General features: G+C 39.4%; 1 protein-coding gene across 1 annotated transcript in view; it reads right to left on the bottom strand.

Moving 5' to 3' along the window:
• Positions 1 to 386: 386 nt before the first annotated feature.
• Positions 387 to 17,955, bottom strand: part of ppp1r37 (protein phosphatase 1, regulatory subunit 37) — a 51,209-nt gene continuing 33,640 nt past the window's right edge. Inside the window, exons 5-13 of the mRNA XM_036149430.1 lie at positions 15,998 to 16,117; positions 14,878 to 15,028; positions 14,592 to 14,747; positions 12,013 to 12,125; positions 8,713 to 8,854; positions 8,448 to 8,614; positions 4,995 to 6,408; positions 4,831 to 4,911; positions 387 to 2,350 (exon numbers count right to left, since the gene is read on the bottom strand). Coding sequence (XP_036005323.1) covers positions 4,835 to 4,911; positions 4,995 to 6,408; positions 8,448 to 8,614; positions 8,713 to 8,854; positions 12,013 to 12,125; positions 14,592 to 14,747; positions 14,878 to 15,028; positions 15,998 to 16,117 — 2,340 coding nt within the window. The 3' untranslated portion in view covers positions 387 to 2,350; positions 4,831 to 4,834. The remainder of the gene's footprint in view (positions 2,351 to 4,830; positions 4,912 to 4,994; positions 6,409 to 8,447; positions 8,615 to 8,712; positions 8,855 to 12,012; positions 12,126 to 14,591; positions 14,748 to 14,877; positions 15,029 to 15,997; positions 16,118 to 17,955) is intronic.

The following is a 17,955-nucleotide window of genomic DNA, read 5'->3' as shown; positions in this document are numbered from 1 at the left end:
TCATTCCAGTGTGGATAATGAAACTCTTTATCAGCTCCAGCTAACATCTTGATGAGGCGTTTTGTGCTCGTTTTTGGGTTAATGTGCACATTTCAGACCAAATCACGTTCATCTCTGCGGCAGAGAGAACCTCTCCTTCCAGTATAATGTCTGGACATCCTTACACTGCTGATAAAGGGAAATAGTTGTTTGAATAATTTACGGGGTTTATAGACACATTGTATCCAAGGACAAAACTAAACTTTAAAGGTTGACAGCTTTCTTCCGTAGATCTTGACTGATTTCTTTGTGATGATGTCACAGAACAGGAAACTTGACGAGACAATGAAAAAATAAAAATATACACACTGTGTGATTTTCTGGTATAACACTAACCATGAACTGGAAAAATGAAAAATGTTTAATGGTATTACTTCATGAATTCTGTTTATATTTCACCTTCTCATGGGACAAATCCAACAATCCCAAACCGACTAATTTAATTCACCACGGAGGCCTTTAATTAGTCATAACATGCATTTATTTGAGAGAAACAAATTGCGCCATACATATCCGTGTGATTACCAGCACATTTCAATTAAGTTAACAAATCATTATTAAAAATTTCTAAAAATTAAAGCATTACAAACAGTGGTGGTGGTGGGTTTCAAACTACTTTTTGGGTGGAGAAGCCCAGGGGGATTGAGCGCTGCTCCGTGGGGGGGAAAAAGAAAACACACCTGCTGGTTTCTGCTTCAGGGGAACAAAAAAAACAAAAACAAAACACGAAGGCAAGGAAAACCAAATCACAAAACATAACATGGATGTTTAATGTTTAGGTTTTTCCCACTTGCTCTAAAACATTTAGTTTCTGCATTGAGATAATTCTCCTTCTGGTGTCCATGAAAGAATAATAGCCATCAGTGCCCCCTGGTGGCTAAAGCTTCACTCAGCAGAGCTGCTGCAGAACAACAACGGACATGTTTACAGCTTTCTGCACCCCAGTAGTCAACCATTCAATTAAATCCACTTTTTACTCTCAACATAGATTATCCAATCCCAAAAAACGTCATCTACTCTAAATATTTTCTCTAGTTTGTATATGAAATATACATCAAAAAGGACGCCGGCTTCAAAAGCAACGCCCAGACAAAAAAAAAAAAAAAAAAAAAAAAAAAAAAAAAAAAAAGAGATGAAATTAAGCAGATGCAGAGATGGAAACGGGGAACATTTTAAACTAAAAAAGACATCCTAGAATACAAAAATAAGTCCTTTCTCAAAGCAGCTGAATGTGGGGGAACAAGCATTGGTGAGACGCTGAAGGCAATATGAATAAAGGGTGAAAAGAGGAAGAAAAAAAAAAAAAAAAAAAGGAGGATCGCATAGCAAGGAGTTTGGAGCTGCAGGGATTTGAGAAAGAAACAAAGCAAATTTCTAATCCGTCTTTTCCTTAAAGTGACGTAGGTTTTTAGTTAGGATTTGTGCATGTTTGTTAAACGGGGGGTAAAATCCAAATGTTAAATTAGTTTCAATCGTGCAAAACGTAGGGTTTAATGTTCTCCATGTCAGTAAGTTGGGGGACACAGATTCCTGAGGGGCCAAAACAGAGCAGAAGACGAGAAAACACAGGGAAAAAAAAAGTCACTTTGGCAGAGGTCCCTTAGAGTTTTATTTCTGGTGGAGAGATAGAGAGAGATAGAGAGAGAGAGAGAGAGAGAGAGAGAGAGAGAGAGAGAGAGAGAGAGAGAGAAAAGAGGCCAGGAGACACACACAACGTTTACATTTACACAGATGGATAAACATCCTCAGCTTTCTTGGATACAAAAGCCTTTAACAGCAACTTACTCCCACCTCAAGAGTTTAAAGCCAGCAGGTCGGCCATGTTTCTCATCATCACCGTTACGTCTCTGTGAGTCATGAAAAACTGTGACTGCAATCAATTCCCCCCCCCCGACAACAATCTACAGAGAGCAAGTAAGGGCTGTCAGAAAGGTCTTTGGTTAGTGTTTTAGCCTCGCTCCTTCGTCCCTGATCCGCCTGTGCTTCATAGAGGTGCATGTAAATATCACAGAATGGGAAAACGTAGTGATAACAGGGGAGATCCTTACACCTTCCCCGCCTTTCATGTGGATGACGTAGTTATGGATGTAGGAGACTCTCCATTTGTCAATAGGTGAGCTCCAGATGATACCGTCCTCTTTGTATTTTCACGTGCGGAGCTTTGCGTGTAACACCGAGTCATCTGTCCTTTAAGGAAAACATTGTGTTGCTGATTAAGGTGAAGAAACGACAAAAATATTGTAGGGCAGCCAGTCATGTTGCAGAGCTTGACGAATCGGCTTAGTGTTGCTTCCATCTGTCCTCGCAGGCCCTGCAGGAAAAACGAGAACAGAGATGAGTCTGTCTGAGAGAAACAGAGGGTCCGTTTAAAGTCACATCCCGTTTATATTGTGGATCATTTACAAAGACAAACTCTTTTTGAAATGTATAGCGATGCTGCACAAGTAGTCCGAAACTCTAAACCTTTTCAGATTTAGTCACATCACAACCAAACCTAAATGCATTTTATTGGGATTTTATGCAAAAAAATTCGATTTGCACCATTTCTTACGAATATTCAGCCCCCTTTGCCTTTCTGATACCCCCAAATAAACCCCAGTGCAGCCAGCTCCCCTCAGATGTACCCTAATTAGTAAAAAAATAAAAATAATAATAATAATAATAATAAAAAGAGTTGATCTGTTTGTAAGTAATGTCAGTATAAGTCCAGCTGTGCTGCTTCTGGCCTCAGAGGTTTGTTAGAGAACATTAGTGAACAAACAGCATCATGAAGACTGAAGAACAAAACAAACGTTGAACACCTTCCAGAGCTCTGTTCAAAACACATTTCCATCTAAAAAAGCAAAGACTGTAACAGAACCATTAAAAGTGACAGGCCAGGCAAGGACAGCATTAAATACACTGCAAAAAGAGAACTAAAAATAAGCACAATTTTCTAGAAATGAATGTATTTGGCCTTGATTTGAGAAGGTAAATAAGACTATTTGCCAATGGAATGAGTATTTTAACCCCTGAAAAGGGATAATTAGACATCCTGCACTTGAAATAAGACGATGGAGATGAATTGTTCCTATTTTAAGTGCAAAAATCTAATTCCATTGGCAAATAGTCCTATTTACCTGCTCAAATAAAGGAAAAATACTTTAATTTCAAGACAAAATGTCTTATTTCTAGGTTTATTTTTGCAGTGCAGAGGAGCAGCCAGGAGGACCGCTCCTCTCGTCTGGACTTTGTAGAAGAGCGGCAAGAACCACCACCTTCATGTTTAAACACGGCGATGGCTGTAGGGAAGCTGCTCTTCAGGACAAGAACCATTTGACGGGAAGATGCCTTGAGCTAAATGCAGGGCAGCAGTAGGGGGTGGAGATTCTCCTTCCTGCAGGACAACAACCCTAAAAATCCATCCAGAGCTAAAACGAAATGGTTTAAATCAGAAATACGAGCATATTACTCCAGCACCGGCATCCCTTCACTGGTTGCCTTGTCGGTTTCGAGCTGATTTTAAGAGCTTGCTGCTCACCTTCAATGAACTTCTTATCTGTGCGACATTTTGCATCTGTACGTTCCACCCCGTGCTCTCTGAGCTCAGGGCACGGCTCTTCTAAGAGTCCCTAAGGCTAAAAGGAAAACTGTAGGGAGCGTGCCTTTTCCTTTCGTGACCCATCTCTGTGGAACAATCTCCCTCCAGACATTCGGCAGGCGTGTTCTGTGGAGGTTTTTAAAGCTCCACTTGTTCACTTTATCATATGTGGCTTAAATTGATGCCTCTAGTTATATTGTTTATTTTTGCCGTTTCCTTTTTGTCTTTATGTTTTTACCCGTTTTAAATTGTACCGTTTTGTTCCTTGTTTCAACATTTTTCATCAGCTAATAAAGTTGTTATTGTTATTAGAGTATATAATTCGTTAGATTGGCTTCGTCAAAGTCTGGATCTAAAACAAGACCTGAAAACCGATGTTCACTGACTCCACCCATCCAATCTGGTCGGTCTCTAGATGTACGAAGCTGACGGAGGCAAATTACTTACAGCTAAGACTGTAACTGCAGTCAACAGAGTCTCTACAAGGTATTCAATCAGGGGAAGAAAGACAAAAGCACGCCACACTTTTCTGATATCATTTCTGCTAAAAAAAAAAAACATCTCCTTTTCATGCCATGTCATAATTACACATTAGTTCATGTTGTTTTATCATAGGATGCCAATAAAGCACACAAAGTGTGTAGCTGTGAAAACATGAGAATGGATTCATTGAGCATAAATACTTGATGTTGTTGCTTAAATAGCTTAAATGCAAGTAACTCTCAGCACTGAAATGCTTACAAAATGTTAAAACTTTTCTCTTTTCTCTCTCTAAGTTACTTTTTCCTTCAGCCGCTCTGTCTTCATATTTGTATGAACACTACTTCTCTTTTTTCAGCAGTAGATTCATGTTAAATCTACTGCACCGCAAAAACGGAACTAAAAATAAGTAAAATGTTCTTAAAATTAGTGCATTTGTCCTTGATTTAAGCAGGTTAATAAAATGATTTGCCAATGGAATAAGATTTTTGCACTTATAATAGGAACAACTCATCTCCATCATCTTATTTCAAGTCCAGGATGTCTAATTATCTTATTTTAAGGGTCAAAATACTCATTCCACTGGCAGATAATCTTATTTACCTGCTCAAATCAAGGACAAATACACCAACTTTAAGAACATTTTACTTATTTTTAGATCCATTTTTGCAGTGCATGGAAGCAAAGTCTAAAGGAAACCTTTGCATAGTGATAAAAACGCAGATATTTACCAGTTTATGGTGCATCTCTACCATTGTCCATGCTGGCCTCTAGGAGCAGCTCCTCTAGTTCCTGTCCACAGCTGGCACTGACTACACAGGTGAAACAGAACAGATGTTTTCTAACGGGTAAAACAAGCCTGCAGGAGAGGATCTGAACGGGAGCTGCGACTCACCGTGCTCCATAACGCAGCTGCCGGGCTTTGGGCTTTCACCGTCCAGCAGATGGAGGGAGAACTCTGGTTTCAGACCGTTGGGTAGAGTTGAACCGACCACCTCCCCGTCCAGCGCCACGACGAAAGACTCGTCCGCAGAGCTCTCGTCCGTCGACTCCTGGTCTCTGACCTGTGAGTCTGGATCGACTGCAGCGGCGTCTTCAGGCTGAGCCGAGGCAGGCGGCTCCTGCTGGTCAGTCTGGACCGAGTGATGCGGGTCTAGACTCGCCTCCTCCTGGCTTGGCTCCTCTTCCGTTTGGCTTGGTGGAGGTGTGGCCTCCGGTTCTGCGGCCTGGTCAGTGTTGAGCTGTTCTTGCGCAGACGCTTGGGGCTGATTCAGTTCATTCGGCTCGCCATCCGTTACGTCCTCCTCTCCTTTATTGCTTCCCTCAGCAGAGGTAGGCTCCAGTTGGGGGCGCTCAGAGCTGCTTGTCGGCTTCAAAGTCTCATCCTGTTCAGATGAGGAACTTGAAGGCAACGCTGGTGTTTGCGGACTTGGATCCACCGCTCTTGCTGGATCTAAAGTTCTGGCTTTTGCCTCCTCGGCGGGCTGACCTGGTGACGGCGGGTCGGGTTTGTGAGACTGTGCGGCATCCGTTTCAGGCTCTAGTCTGACTTTGTGAGTCTCCTCTGTCATCTTACTGTCTGCTGACGGAGCAGGTGGGCTCCCCTTCGTGCCCTCCGGGGTCAGCTGGGGTTGTGTGGGTGGGGGCTGCGTCTGCTGCGTTGTCAAGTCTTTAGACGGGCAGGGCGCTGCAGGAGCAATCTTCTGCAGCTGCTCGGGGGGGCTCTCCACCCGCGTCACCATGAAAATCTTGTGGCCCCTGCCGGGACTCGACACAGAAATACAGCGGCCGGGCGAGGGAGGAGTCACAGAAACTGTAGTTTCTGTCACCGTTATCCCGGAAATTACACCTGGTCCTCGTACGGGTGAGACAGACGGGGGTGAGGGCGTACGAGAGGCACGGAGGGGGGGCTGACTGACCCCTGTTTGGGTTGGAGGAGCAGTCTGATTCGACACAACGGAAGAAGACTTTGTTACCACCTCTGCTTCATCCTCATCCTCGGTGTCGGAGTCAGAATCCAGATTGATCGGAGGGACGGTCGTCACGGGGCTGGTTTCCGCCTGGCTACCTGCCTGTGATTTGTTTTTAGCCGTCTCACTTTCCTCCTCTCCTCCCTTTGTCTCAGCTGAAGCTGGTTCTTCCTCCTCTTCCTCCCTCGTTCCGTCCTCTGTGGCTATTTCCGCCATGGAGGCCGACAGTCTCATCTTCTCCTCAGTTTCCTCCTTTTCCTTCGCAAGGATGAAGTTTCTCTTGCAGCCGTTCTGGATCTCGGTCAGCAGGCCGCGCTGCGTATCGATGAAGCTCTTCACCTGAAACAGAGAGTAGATTCTACTATAAACCGCTGGGAAGTGTTTTCCCTCTGCAGTCAGAAGTCGCATTTGTTCTATAAAACACTTTTTAAAGGAAAAGTCAAGACTAAATGAAGTAAGTAACAAAATAAATAAATCTAGAGCACTGCTGCGGATCCAATTTTTTTACTGAGTATAATTTTAGGGCTGCACAGTTTTGGGATTGGATGAAATTGCAACGTTATTGTAGAATATTGTGACAACGACATCTGATAATCCAGTTTTTCGTACTTTTTTTTGCTTTCTTCTCCATCATCACTTCAGCATCTTGGTCACTAAAGTGAATCAAAGTCCATCCATACTTTGGGGATGGACTTTAAATCAAAAATGTTTTTATTTGGTATCAAATGCCCCTGAAAAATTATAGCCAGCCAAATATTGCATGCAGGCTTGTCCAGTGCGATCGCTTTATTGCAAACATTAATACTACACGAACAATTACAGCTCAATGTATGGTGCTTTTCTAATTAAAATCGACCCTAGATTTGGTACTCTATAGCAGCAGGAGTTTCCTATAGGTTGGTATCCTCCAAGTCCTCGGTGAAGTTAAACTCTTTTCATTGGACAGTTTCTGATGTGTTTGGTGGTTCCTTGTTGTTCTCACTATTTTTCTTAACCCGATGTGAACATTTTGGGTGAAACCAGAGCAGGAAAAACAAAACAACAACAAAGACTGAAGTCATTTCACATCATTCACCAATAATGTTGCATATCGTTTAGGGCTGGGCAAGTTAACGCGTTAATTTTGCGTTAACTCATTAGACTATTAACGGCGATAATTTCTTTAACGCGCATTAACGCATGTTGCTCACATGCTTTTATTTTGTGAAGGTCTGTTGCTGCGGTGTAGGGGTTTGAATCAGAACAGTAGGTGGCGATAATGCGCCAATAACCTCGCTGTCAGCCAAACCTCGGATTCAAAGAGGAAGAAAGGTGCTGGCCGGAAAAAAACAAAGCCGACATGCGGAAGGCGGTGTTTCCCGCAGGAATTTGCTTAGGCGAGGCGGTGAGTTGGCAAACGGAACAAGTTTTGTACGGAGCGGAGCGGGGGGTGTCTGCATCGACGCCGTCGGTGAAGTCGCTTCTCGCTTCAAAGTATCCATGTGTTTTTGCCTGTTTTTGCCTACCATTCACTATATGCACGCGAGAAAGCAACAACAAAAAACCGCGTATCAACGTCAAATAAACGCAAGCAACGCAAGCATATCGAGTTAGCAAGCATTTCAGTTTAAAGTTCTTCCAGCATCGAATATAACAGAAACAAGTTAGTTGGAACCACTGCCAAGTTAAACTTTGGTATTGAACATAAAATGGTAATGCTGCTCCCTGCTGTCACCTCAGAAATTGCCTGTTTTTGGTAGATTTTTTCCCCATAAAGAGAATTCCCTGTCAGTGGCAATAAGCTTTAATTTATTATTATTGCTATTTTTTGTTTAACACGTTTAAGTTGAGCTTTACACTAAATATGTGTTACTGATAAGTGCTACAAATGTTACAACACTTTTGTTCATATGGCAGCAGAACATTAAAATAAAAGTGCTCTTTACACTACTTTTGAATTCATTCTTGGAGTTTGTAAATACAATGCGATTAATTGCGATTAATCAGGGTGATTAATCGCGATTAAATATTTTAATCGTTGCCCAGCCCTAATATCGTTATGACATCATGCAGCTCTACAATCCTACAAAAATAATTCAGATAAAATGATCAATAACTTGCCTTACCATGTTGAACTCTAGTTTCATTCTTTGTCAATACGGCACAAACATCCCTGTCACACCAATTTCATCCCTTCTTTAAATGTGACACTAGCTGTAGCTCTGGCTAAGAGGAAACAGTGACTTTGAGGAAACATGCCAACATCAGAGTGTTTTTGGCAGTGTGTCTGTGTGCGTGAGACACGTGCCACAGGGCCCTCTCCCCCACTCTCCTGTGATTACACAGGGGGTGAAACTTCTTCTTTCCCTTTTAAAATTCAGTCGACGCTTGATACTTACACTTTCCTTCTTGGGTTCTCGGTCCAGGTCGAGCCGCAGCAGCGAGTTGTTGACCTTCAGCGCGAGCGACAGCGCCATCAGGCCACCGGTCTTGATCTCATTCTCCCGAAGGTCCAGACGCAGCAGTCTGGGGCTCTCTGCGATGAATTCAGCCACAGCGACAGCTCCTGCATCGCAAAATTAAAAGCAGCCAGATAGTTAGCACGGCCACTTTAAAAACCCAAAACCCTGCAGCAGAGGCACAAAGACGCATGTTGACGCCCACCTTCACAGGACAGCTTGGTGGAGGCCAGTCCCAGCCGCAGCACAGAGCGGTTGGCGATCAGCCCGTCCTTCAGCTTGTGAACTCCTTCATTACCGACTGAATTGTGGCCGAGGTTCAGAGTCTCCAGACTCTGAGTGCACGGCTGAGAGACAGAAAAACACAGATTATTTCTCAACCTTATGAAGAAAAGCACGTTATTAAGGAAATAATCAAAAACAAAAGTGAACACCAGAGAATTAATCTGAAATACGCAGGCTGTATCGAATCATTTCAGTGCTCAGATTTCTGATGAGTAGCTCTGATGTATGTTTCTGACTGGCATAATATAAGTTTACGTTATTGCATTGAATGTCTGCCTTTTAAATAGCAGTCAATAATTAATAATATTTCACAAATGTACAGCTTTCCATTATCCTGACAGCAACTTGATTGGTCATTATATCTTCATTACTGCTTTTGGCTTTTTTCTTATAGTCAAATATAGTTAAGCCCAAAATTATTCACACTCTTGGCACAGTAAGATTTAAAATTATATTCATTAAACCACAACGTTAGTTTTTGATATGAAATCAAAAGGGGGTCTCCTAAAAGATAAAAAAACCCCAAAAAAACATTGTAAACGGAGAGGCTTTACTTTCACAGATTCAAGGCTGGACTCTACAAACCGTTTCTATTCCTTCCAATCAGAAAAAAAATCCCGTTGGTGAAACAAAATAAACCTAAATCTGCCAGAGAATGGATGATTTAGGGCTTAATTGTAGCTATCAACCACAAAAATACTAATTACTTGTTTTGTTATGGATATGTGAAGTGAAAATAATATGCTTAATGCTTTCATAGTTTCCCAATTCAGCACTGCTACAAAGAGCTATTTCCCCGCCTGTTTCTTTAGCCCAGTATCTTTAGAAATTGAGACTAAATGTGATTTAATTAAATTAATACTTTAATCTGTTACTAAAACCTAAAAATGTAATGTCTTTGTCATCATCCAACCCAGATCTAGTTAAGGAAGTAAACTAGGAGGTTAAAATGTAAAGAAAGAAAGAAACAAACAAAGAAACAAACCCAAAATGTCAAAAAAGCTAAAGAAAAATCAAATTGAGAGGTGGTAAATACAAAGAAAGAAACAATTTCAAAAACTCTAAAGTGATATAAAAGAGTACATTGTTTTAATATTTCAGAATTTATCCTTTAAAAAATAAAATGAAAGTCTGGAAACTTTTATTTTCAGCACTTCTTTCCAGATGTGGGAACAACAAAAGCTAACTCCAGACGTTTTCTTGCTTTTCCAGACTGAATGATATTGTCTGATGATGCATTTATGACCTATATGTGTAATTATTTACCATTGGCTCTTTGAAAAGACGTTAATATTGCATACCCCAGTGCTACTAACACTAATATAACACAAATAAAGCCCTGTACCAGAGAACAACATTGCAGAAGATCTAATAAATGAATAGAGACTAATTAGAAACAGTGAAACGCTAAATTAACACCAAAACAACAAAAGATAAGGCGTTTTAATAATCTAAAACTTGGTAACAAACCAACAAGTTGTTTCTTCAGCTGTTGCTGAGCAGTAGGAAGAGGTGTGAATAAAACCCCAGCTTCTCATGTTTACTCAGGGAAATCCGACAGCACTAAATGTCAGGAGTCTTAATGATTATCTGACAAGGAAATGTCCCCTAAAATAAAATGTCACAGCACTACTATACAGAGCATAATAATCCCTCATTTACACAGCTGCCACTCCTGGCTCTGCACAAACAAACTGGAGGGTGACTCCTTTACCGAGAAGTAAACGTGAGTCAACAGTCTTACTGAGAGATAATTAACAAACGTCTTTGGCTGCATTGTTCTTAACAAGACTATCCAGAATTTAAGGGGTTTAAATACAACCTCTCTAATCAAATCAAGTCTTAAGACATTCTGTTTGTGTTGTTGTGAAGTATCACAGTGCCGAATAAACTGCTTACCATCTGTTAATGTTTCACCAAAGGTGACGATGCTAACAGATATAATAAAGATTGGATTCTACTATTTGAGCGTAAAGTTATTCAACCCCTGCTGGAAAGGGGTTTATTGGCAAAATACCAACAATGTTCAGCCGTTTTAAACAAACTACACAAGAACAGACTAGATAGTAATCTAGTCTGTTCTAGTCTTTGCAATATTACAAAGAGGTTATCTAAATTCAAAACTAAACCTTGCCATCAATGATTACTGCAGTCTTGAATTTATTCTTCATTATAACAGACACCTGTAAACCAGGTGACATCTCAGGGATGCAACAAATCATGAGCCTCATTAGCTGATTCAAGTTTGCCTGAGATAGAACGTCTCAGACACTTTGTTAGAAACATAGCAAGCAAGAAAATGATACAAAAAAAAAAAAAGACATTAAAATGCCACCTGGACGTGGCAGAGAAAGGAAGCCCCCCGATGGCTACCACTAGTTTCCACCGTCAGACTAAAGAGGTCCATGTCTGAATTCAAAGGCATTGTTTTTTTTTTAATATACTGACTAAAAAGTAAAAGTTTGCAGAAAACAGGAAGGAGCCTACACTGAAAAGAGCGCCATGCCTGCAGTGAAGCACGGCAGTGGCTCAGTGATGCTCTGGGGCCGCTTTACTTCCTCCGACACTAGAAACCCGCAGCGTAACGAGGGCAAGACGGATTCAATCAAGCAACGGGAAATTTAGGAGAAAATGTGCTGTGGTCTGTGAGGAAGCTGAGGATTGGGCGTCAGTGGAGCTTCAAACTGGACAAAGACCTCAAGTGTGTCTGAAAGTCCACTGAGAAGAAGTCATGGCTGTTGAACGCTACTGAAAAGTGCAGGTGGGATTTAGAAAGGCTGCTCGACTAACAACTAAAGACGGTCGTCATGAGGGAGTTAAATAATTCTGACATTGCCGTAATGATTAAAATTGCCGTACTGTGTTTAATTTGGACAAACTACTTGTAATATTAGTCCTATGGAACTACGTAAACTATTCTTGTTTGGTTTATTTATAGCAAACAGCTGCTAGTCTGTACATTTTGCCAATATACCTGATTTGCATTGGAAATTGGATACCAAGAAACCCCTTTGATAATCTTGAATAGTCTCTTTATTCTAATTTAACGTGTCATTTTCATTAATCATTAACCTAAAACTAACGTGGTTACTAACTAAAACGTTGAGTTCAGTCAAATAAAAAGGGAAACTGTTTGGTGTAAAGGGGTTTTCCTCCAGCCACCTGGGTTATGTGTGTGTGCTGCATCATTGCACAGTGAATGCGTCTGTGAGTAACGAACCAGTGCGCCAGCGAGGTGGCCCATGCCGTTGTGTGTTAGCTGGTTGTTCCATAGCACCAAGGTGACGAGACCTTTCCTTTGCTCCTTTAGTCCTTCACATAAGTAGGCCAGACCTGACACGACAAACACACACCCGTAAACATCTGCACGCATCGCCTTAACGTTACATACACTGCCTCACAGGAGTGATTTGTGCTCTTTTAATTATTTACACATTTTGCCAAGTTACAACCACAAAACATCAATTTATTTTAGTGCGATTTTATGTGACAAACACAAAAGTATTATATAACTGAAGAGGAACACAAATTAAATGTGTTTTTTTTTTAACAAATAATTTTGTTTTCAGCCTCCCTGGGTCATTACGCTCTGGAACCACCGTTTGTTTTAGGCTTTCTCACTCAAAGTTTCACCAACCTTCAGGCAAAACAGCTCATCTGATAGAGAGCATCTGTGAACACCAATAGCCAAAGATTTTTTTTTATTGTTTTTAAGCCTGGGTCTAATACATGAAAACGTAGGGCTAGGCCATATGGACTAAAAATAATATCTCAATATTTTTAGGCTGAATCCTGATGTACGATATTTATCTAGATATGTTTTTCTTTTCGTAAAGTAATTATAAAAATGCATCTCTGAATCGAGGCTTTATCGCAAATGTTTCAGAGGCACATTTTTTAACAAACAGCTGTAGATAAATATAAGAAACAGCTGAAAGATAACCCACTGGAAAACATAAAAGTATAATTTATAAGGGATGGGTATCGTTAAGGATTTATTACCACTACTACTTTTATCGATACTGTATTTTATCTGTACTATTAGTGATACTTATTTTTTTTTTTAAACCAAACAACAGGGTAAAAAAAAAAATAATGGTCACTGACTGGCTTCTTTTTAAACATTTGGAACAAAAGAAAACAAAATAAATATCTTTATAGAAATAGAGCAATAAAAACATATCAATAATTTCAATAATAAATATCTTAAATAAATTACTATATAAACAAAAGGCTAAAACTCTGTCTTGAATAAAAAATATGTTGTAAGAGTGAGGAATATCAACATTGACAAGACAGAAATTGATTAAAAACACTAAATATGCTCAAAACTAAAATAAAATATGAAATATTTTACCTCAATCCAAACGACATTTATGTTTTTTTCATATTATTAATTTTAACCAAAATATAACAGAGACACCCACAGGGGATGATGTAAATAAATAACAGAGGCTGAGTGTGAATCAGTTCCAGGGAGGAATCTATAAGTGCAACAGTTTCAGAGAAAAAAAAGAATACTGTTACCCGTTAAATATTATGTTTATAATGTTTTAACATCCTGCTTTGTAATCCAGGGAAAGCTTTGCTCATGCGTGACTCATTTTCAATGGGAAACAGATGAGTCGGTCTCATCTCTCTGACTTCAGGCAGAGTTTGCTGCAGCAGCAAAGCGAGGCTGACCGCCTGTCAGCGCTATCGAAGAGGGAGGGGCTCACAGCAGCTCGCCGTTTACTGAAGAGACAGTGAACTCAGAACGATCGGTGCTTTTACTTGTCGCCAGTGTCTCATCCAACACAGAAAAAACGATAAATTTGTTGCTTTTGAATGAAAAATTCTCTAGAGGGGTCTGAAAAACTGCTATGTGTTGATGACAGTAAGGGAGGCGAACATGTGAGAGCAGAACTGTAAATCCGGGTTCAGTGGTGAAAGGTGAACCTCCGGCCCAGTTTTTTTTTTTATAATTTCTTCACAATTTAATTCAATTTAGTTTATTTCTAATGGTCCCACTTCAGGACAAATGCCATCTCAAGGCACCACAGAAGACAAACAGATCCAATTTAAACTAAAATCTGATATATCAATCACATAAACACATTCAAATTCAATTTCTGACATCCCAGATGAATTACAGTCTTCTTCCAGGATTGCCCTTGTTTTAGCTCCATCTATCTTCGTCTCGAGTAAAGGGGGTTTAATATAAAGTGCACGTCAGAGCTAGGCAATAATAACATTAAAAATAGATATTTTTTTAAAAGCGATATAAGATGAGACTACATTGTTTATATTGTGATTGTCTATGTTGCATTATAATTATACATTTATGTATTCCAGTAGGTTGTTTCTCATACTTATCTACAACTGTTTGTTAAAAAATATGCCTGTGAGATATTTGGGATAACGCTTAGAGATGCATTTTTATAAACACATTCAGCCTAAAATATCAAGAAAATATTTTTGGTCCATATAGTTACCAGCCCTAATGCAAGTCACACCTTTACCACAGTTTTTTTATTTATTTATTTATTTTTTTTGGTAAAGAAAATGTAAAAGTCATGTATAATTTAATTGTATTTGACAAGTATGCACTATAGTGTGTTTGTCTATCACATAAAATCTTTGGTTGTAATGTGACAAGACAGTGTCTTGCAAAATACTTTTAAAACGTAAACAGCAAAATGCAAAGTAATAATATAAATATAAACATGTAATTATCCAGAACCTCATTGAGATATAAAATCTAAGAGGGACCTGAAATGTTTTTTTTACAATCGTCGTCTACATTTTAGATTTGCGTACCGGAGTCTAGGATGTGGTTATTGCGCAGGTCCAGAATCTGAATGTTGTAGTTAAACTTGAGCAAGTTGCCGAGCTGAGCCGAGTCCTGAAGGCCGTTGAGCTTGTTGTCTGCCAGGTACAACTCCCGCAGGTTCATATTCATCTTCAGGGCCGTGGCTGATTGAAGAGGACGCGGTTGAGGCAAAGCAAGTCGGGCCAGAGGGATAAACAGAGGGATCACGTTTCAGTTCATTCTGAGAAAAACAGGAAAAGGACAAAGAGACCCCCAGTCCCACGCCTGTCTTACCCAGTAACATGAGCGGCCTGCCAGACAAACCAGCATTCTCCAGGTGGAGGACTGCCAAGCTGCCACTGATCCTGAGCGCTCGGGCCACAAAAGGAGCCGAGTGGTCCAGCAGAGGAGTGTTACGGGCATCTAGATACTGAAGAGAGCTCGTCTGAGGAGGAAACCATAACAGAGGAACGGCTAAGTGGATATACAGACAGACGCACAAGTCAGTCTCCTTTAATACAGTAAATAATACCAAAAGTGTTTACATCTAATACAGTTGCAGTTTCTTAGTTGCTGATACAGAGGCAATACATTTTATTCTTAATACTTATTATTTGAGTAAATTGCTAACCAAAATACTGATGTTACTTTCTGAAATAAAAGTGATTTGAGTTTTGTTGCTTTAGGTTTAATCTAATGTTTAACCTCATTCATTCATGCACAGCAGTAGTCAAAACATTAGTAGATTAAGATGTATACGTTTCGGCGAAGTGTCAGGAAGTTCTCCATTAATAATCTGATATCTATCACTTTTATCACAACACTAATGAAATGTCAAATTAGTTGCTCACCGGATCAACATACAACATCTTTTATCTATATGACACGTTGAGAACAGCCACATGAGCTACAGCATGTAACAGAAAAAAACAAAGACACCTAGACAATTAAAATAAAATGACCTATTTTGTTTATTAATTTCAGAGAGAAAAAGGCTTGTCATACTTTTTAATGTAGGCTTGTTTTCCAACTTGTTTTTTTCTAACACTGGTCTAGAAACCAAGACGGCCTTCAGTAGTTTCATTTTCTTAAAAACTCTTTGTGACGCCATATTTCTCAAATCCATTAATACTGATTAAGCTTTCATTCATTTTCTATATATATATATATATATATATATATATATATATATATATATATATATATATATATATATATATATATATATATATATATATATATATAATTCTGCTATTATGTTTACATTTGAGGCAGCACAAGGTAAAAGCTGGGAATAAATTACAACTTTATATACATCTTAGCAAAATATTACTCAGATTTTTGGATGAGAGCGTTTGAGGGTCTATAAATGCTTTGGTTGTCTACAGCACGTCTCTGAAAAACTATCTCTCACCTTTCTCATCATGTGAGCGGCGGCCTGCCATCCTCGTGTGCCGATATGCTTGTTGAAGGAGATGTTGAGATGTGTGGCTGATTCGTAATACTCTATCATGTCAAAAAGAGCTGAAGCCCCCTGAGAACAACAACACAATAAGGAGAGATATGAAGAATAAAAAAAACAATCAAAAAGAAAATCCTACATAACAAGTTTCAAGTTGTTTAAAATGTCAAAGCCTCTTAAGAAATGTTACAGAGGTTTTAACAGTTCCTCTGGACAGGTGAGAAATTAGAGGTGTTTGCATGATGGCTTTAGAAGTGTGTGGGTTATTTTACAACTTCCTTGGGCTGTGGTATTGTTTAACATGAAAAAAAACAAAACTCAGACTAATTCAAACTAATGAACACTTAAAAATTAGCTTGCATATCTGAACTGAATCTAAATTTTTTTCTCTGCATTCAAAACAACCATTTGTATAAAAATGCTAAATTATAAACACAAAAACAAAAGGGTAAAGTCTTTGTTGTATAAAATACTATTGTTGGTCATTATTACTCACACAGATTATTCAGTGTTAGCAGAATGCTAATATAGAGTAGTGGATGCTAAAGGAGAAAAAAGTTTTTTCGTATATGACATTACAAACTTCCGGCCTTTTCAGGCCAATAGACTACTCATTTTCTATTTTCTATTTCTATTTCTTAAGTCTGACCGGCAAATTGAGAGAATGTTTTTCCAAGCACTTTAACAAGTAACAGCATGAGCTTCTGCTGCAGCTTGTAAGATAGCAGTGGTTTGAAATCCATATATAAACTAAGGAATTAAAAGATTATCCCCATTTATACTTCCAATCATGTGTTCTTAACCTTTATCTACTTTTAATTAAACTCAAAAAAGTGCATCAAAGTAGAAGCTGTTGCGTTTCTAAGTTTGAATGTATTTAATGGTTAGGCAAAATTATCTTTTAAAACCTGGTCGGTGGTTCGGTGACAATTAGCCGATTGTTTTCTCTGGCCGTTCAACTGGTGCATCTCCAGCAACTCTTCCTATTTCATGCTCAATAAGTAACTGATACATTAGCTAGTGGCTGAAGTTTGAGCAATGGATATCTTTATTAACTTCAGTTTTGTATTTTGTTTAAAACATTAACATAGCTGTAGACAAAATGTGTAGCTAGTGGTTTAAGGAGAGCCTGATTTGTATTTTCCTCTAAGGATAGAAATGTAACAAAAAAGGAAAAAAAACAGAGAATCAAGAAAACATAATGTTTCCTAACCTTTCGCCTTTTTATGTCTGTGTGTGTGTGTGTACTGGGAGACATGGCTGAGTATACACACACACACGCGTGTTTATCTACAGGGCGGAGGGAAGATGAGTCACATTTAGTCTAATAAAAGCCACCCTGTGATCACGCTCTTCATGCCTGCTTCTCCACATGTTTTTTTAAAACATCTCTCCACCGAACTATTTCTCTTCTTTCATCCGCCCAAAACCGTCCCAACATGACGCCGCGGTTGCAGATACGGCTCTCTGCCAAAGGAAACCATCTTCCCCGTATCGCTCGGGCCCACTTCAGAAAATGAATCTATCCTCTCAGCGACTCAAAGCATGATTTACTCCTTTTGCTTTAAAGATCAGCTCAACCAGCGGTACGTCTTTCCATAATTTGTCCTTTCACAGCTCCGTCTCGTTGCAGCTCAAAGCGAGACACTTGTCTACAGTGACTCAGTTAATAACTCATTCAGTTACTTCATTTACATTTCCGGAAAAGCTGCTCCAAATTAATAAAAAAAAAAACTAATAAATGTCAAGCTGTATTTATTTGTACGCAGCGAAGGTCGTATCTTCTAGAACGCGCATTACGGTAAAAAGGTATACAAGCAGCATGATTCATCTATGGCTCTACTAGTGCCTGGTGACTTTTTATTTGAAGGGGGTAGATTATAATAAAAAGCTGCTATTTATATGCTTGA

The sequence above is a fragment of the Fundulus heteroclitus genome, chromosome 18 (genome assembly GCF_011125445.2).
Source record: "Fundulus heteroclitus isolate FHET01 chromosome 18, MU-UCD_Fhet_4.1, whole genome shotgun sequence".
Taxonomy (NCBI): domain Eukaryota; kingdom Metazoa; phylum Chordata; class Actinopteri; order Cyprinodontiformes; family Fundulidae; genus Fundulus; species Fundulus heteroclitus.
The sequence above is the reverse complement of the archived record's forward strand: the minus strand, read 5'-3'. Positions and strand labels throughout refer to the sequence as shown.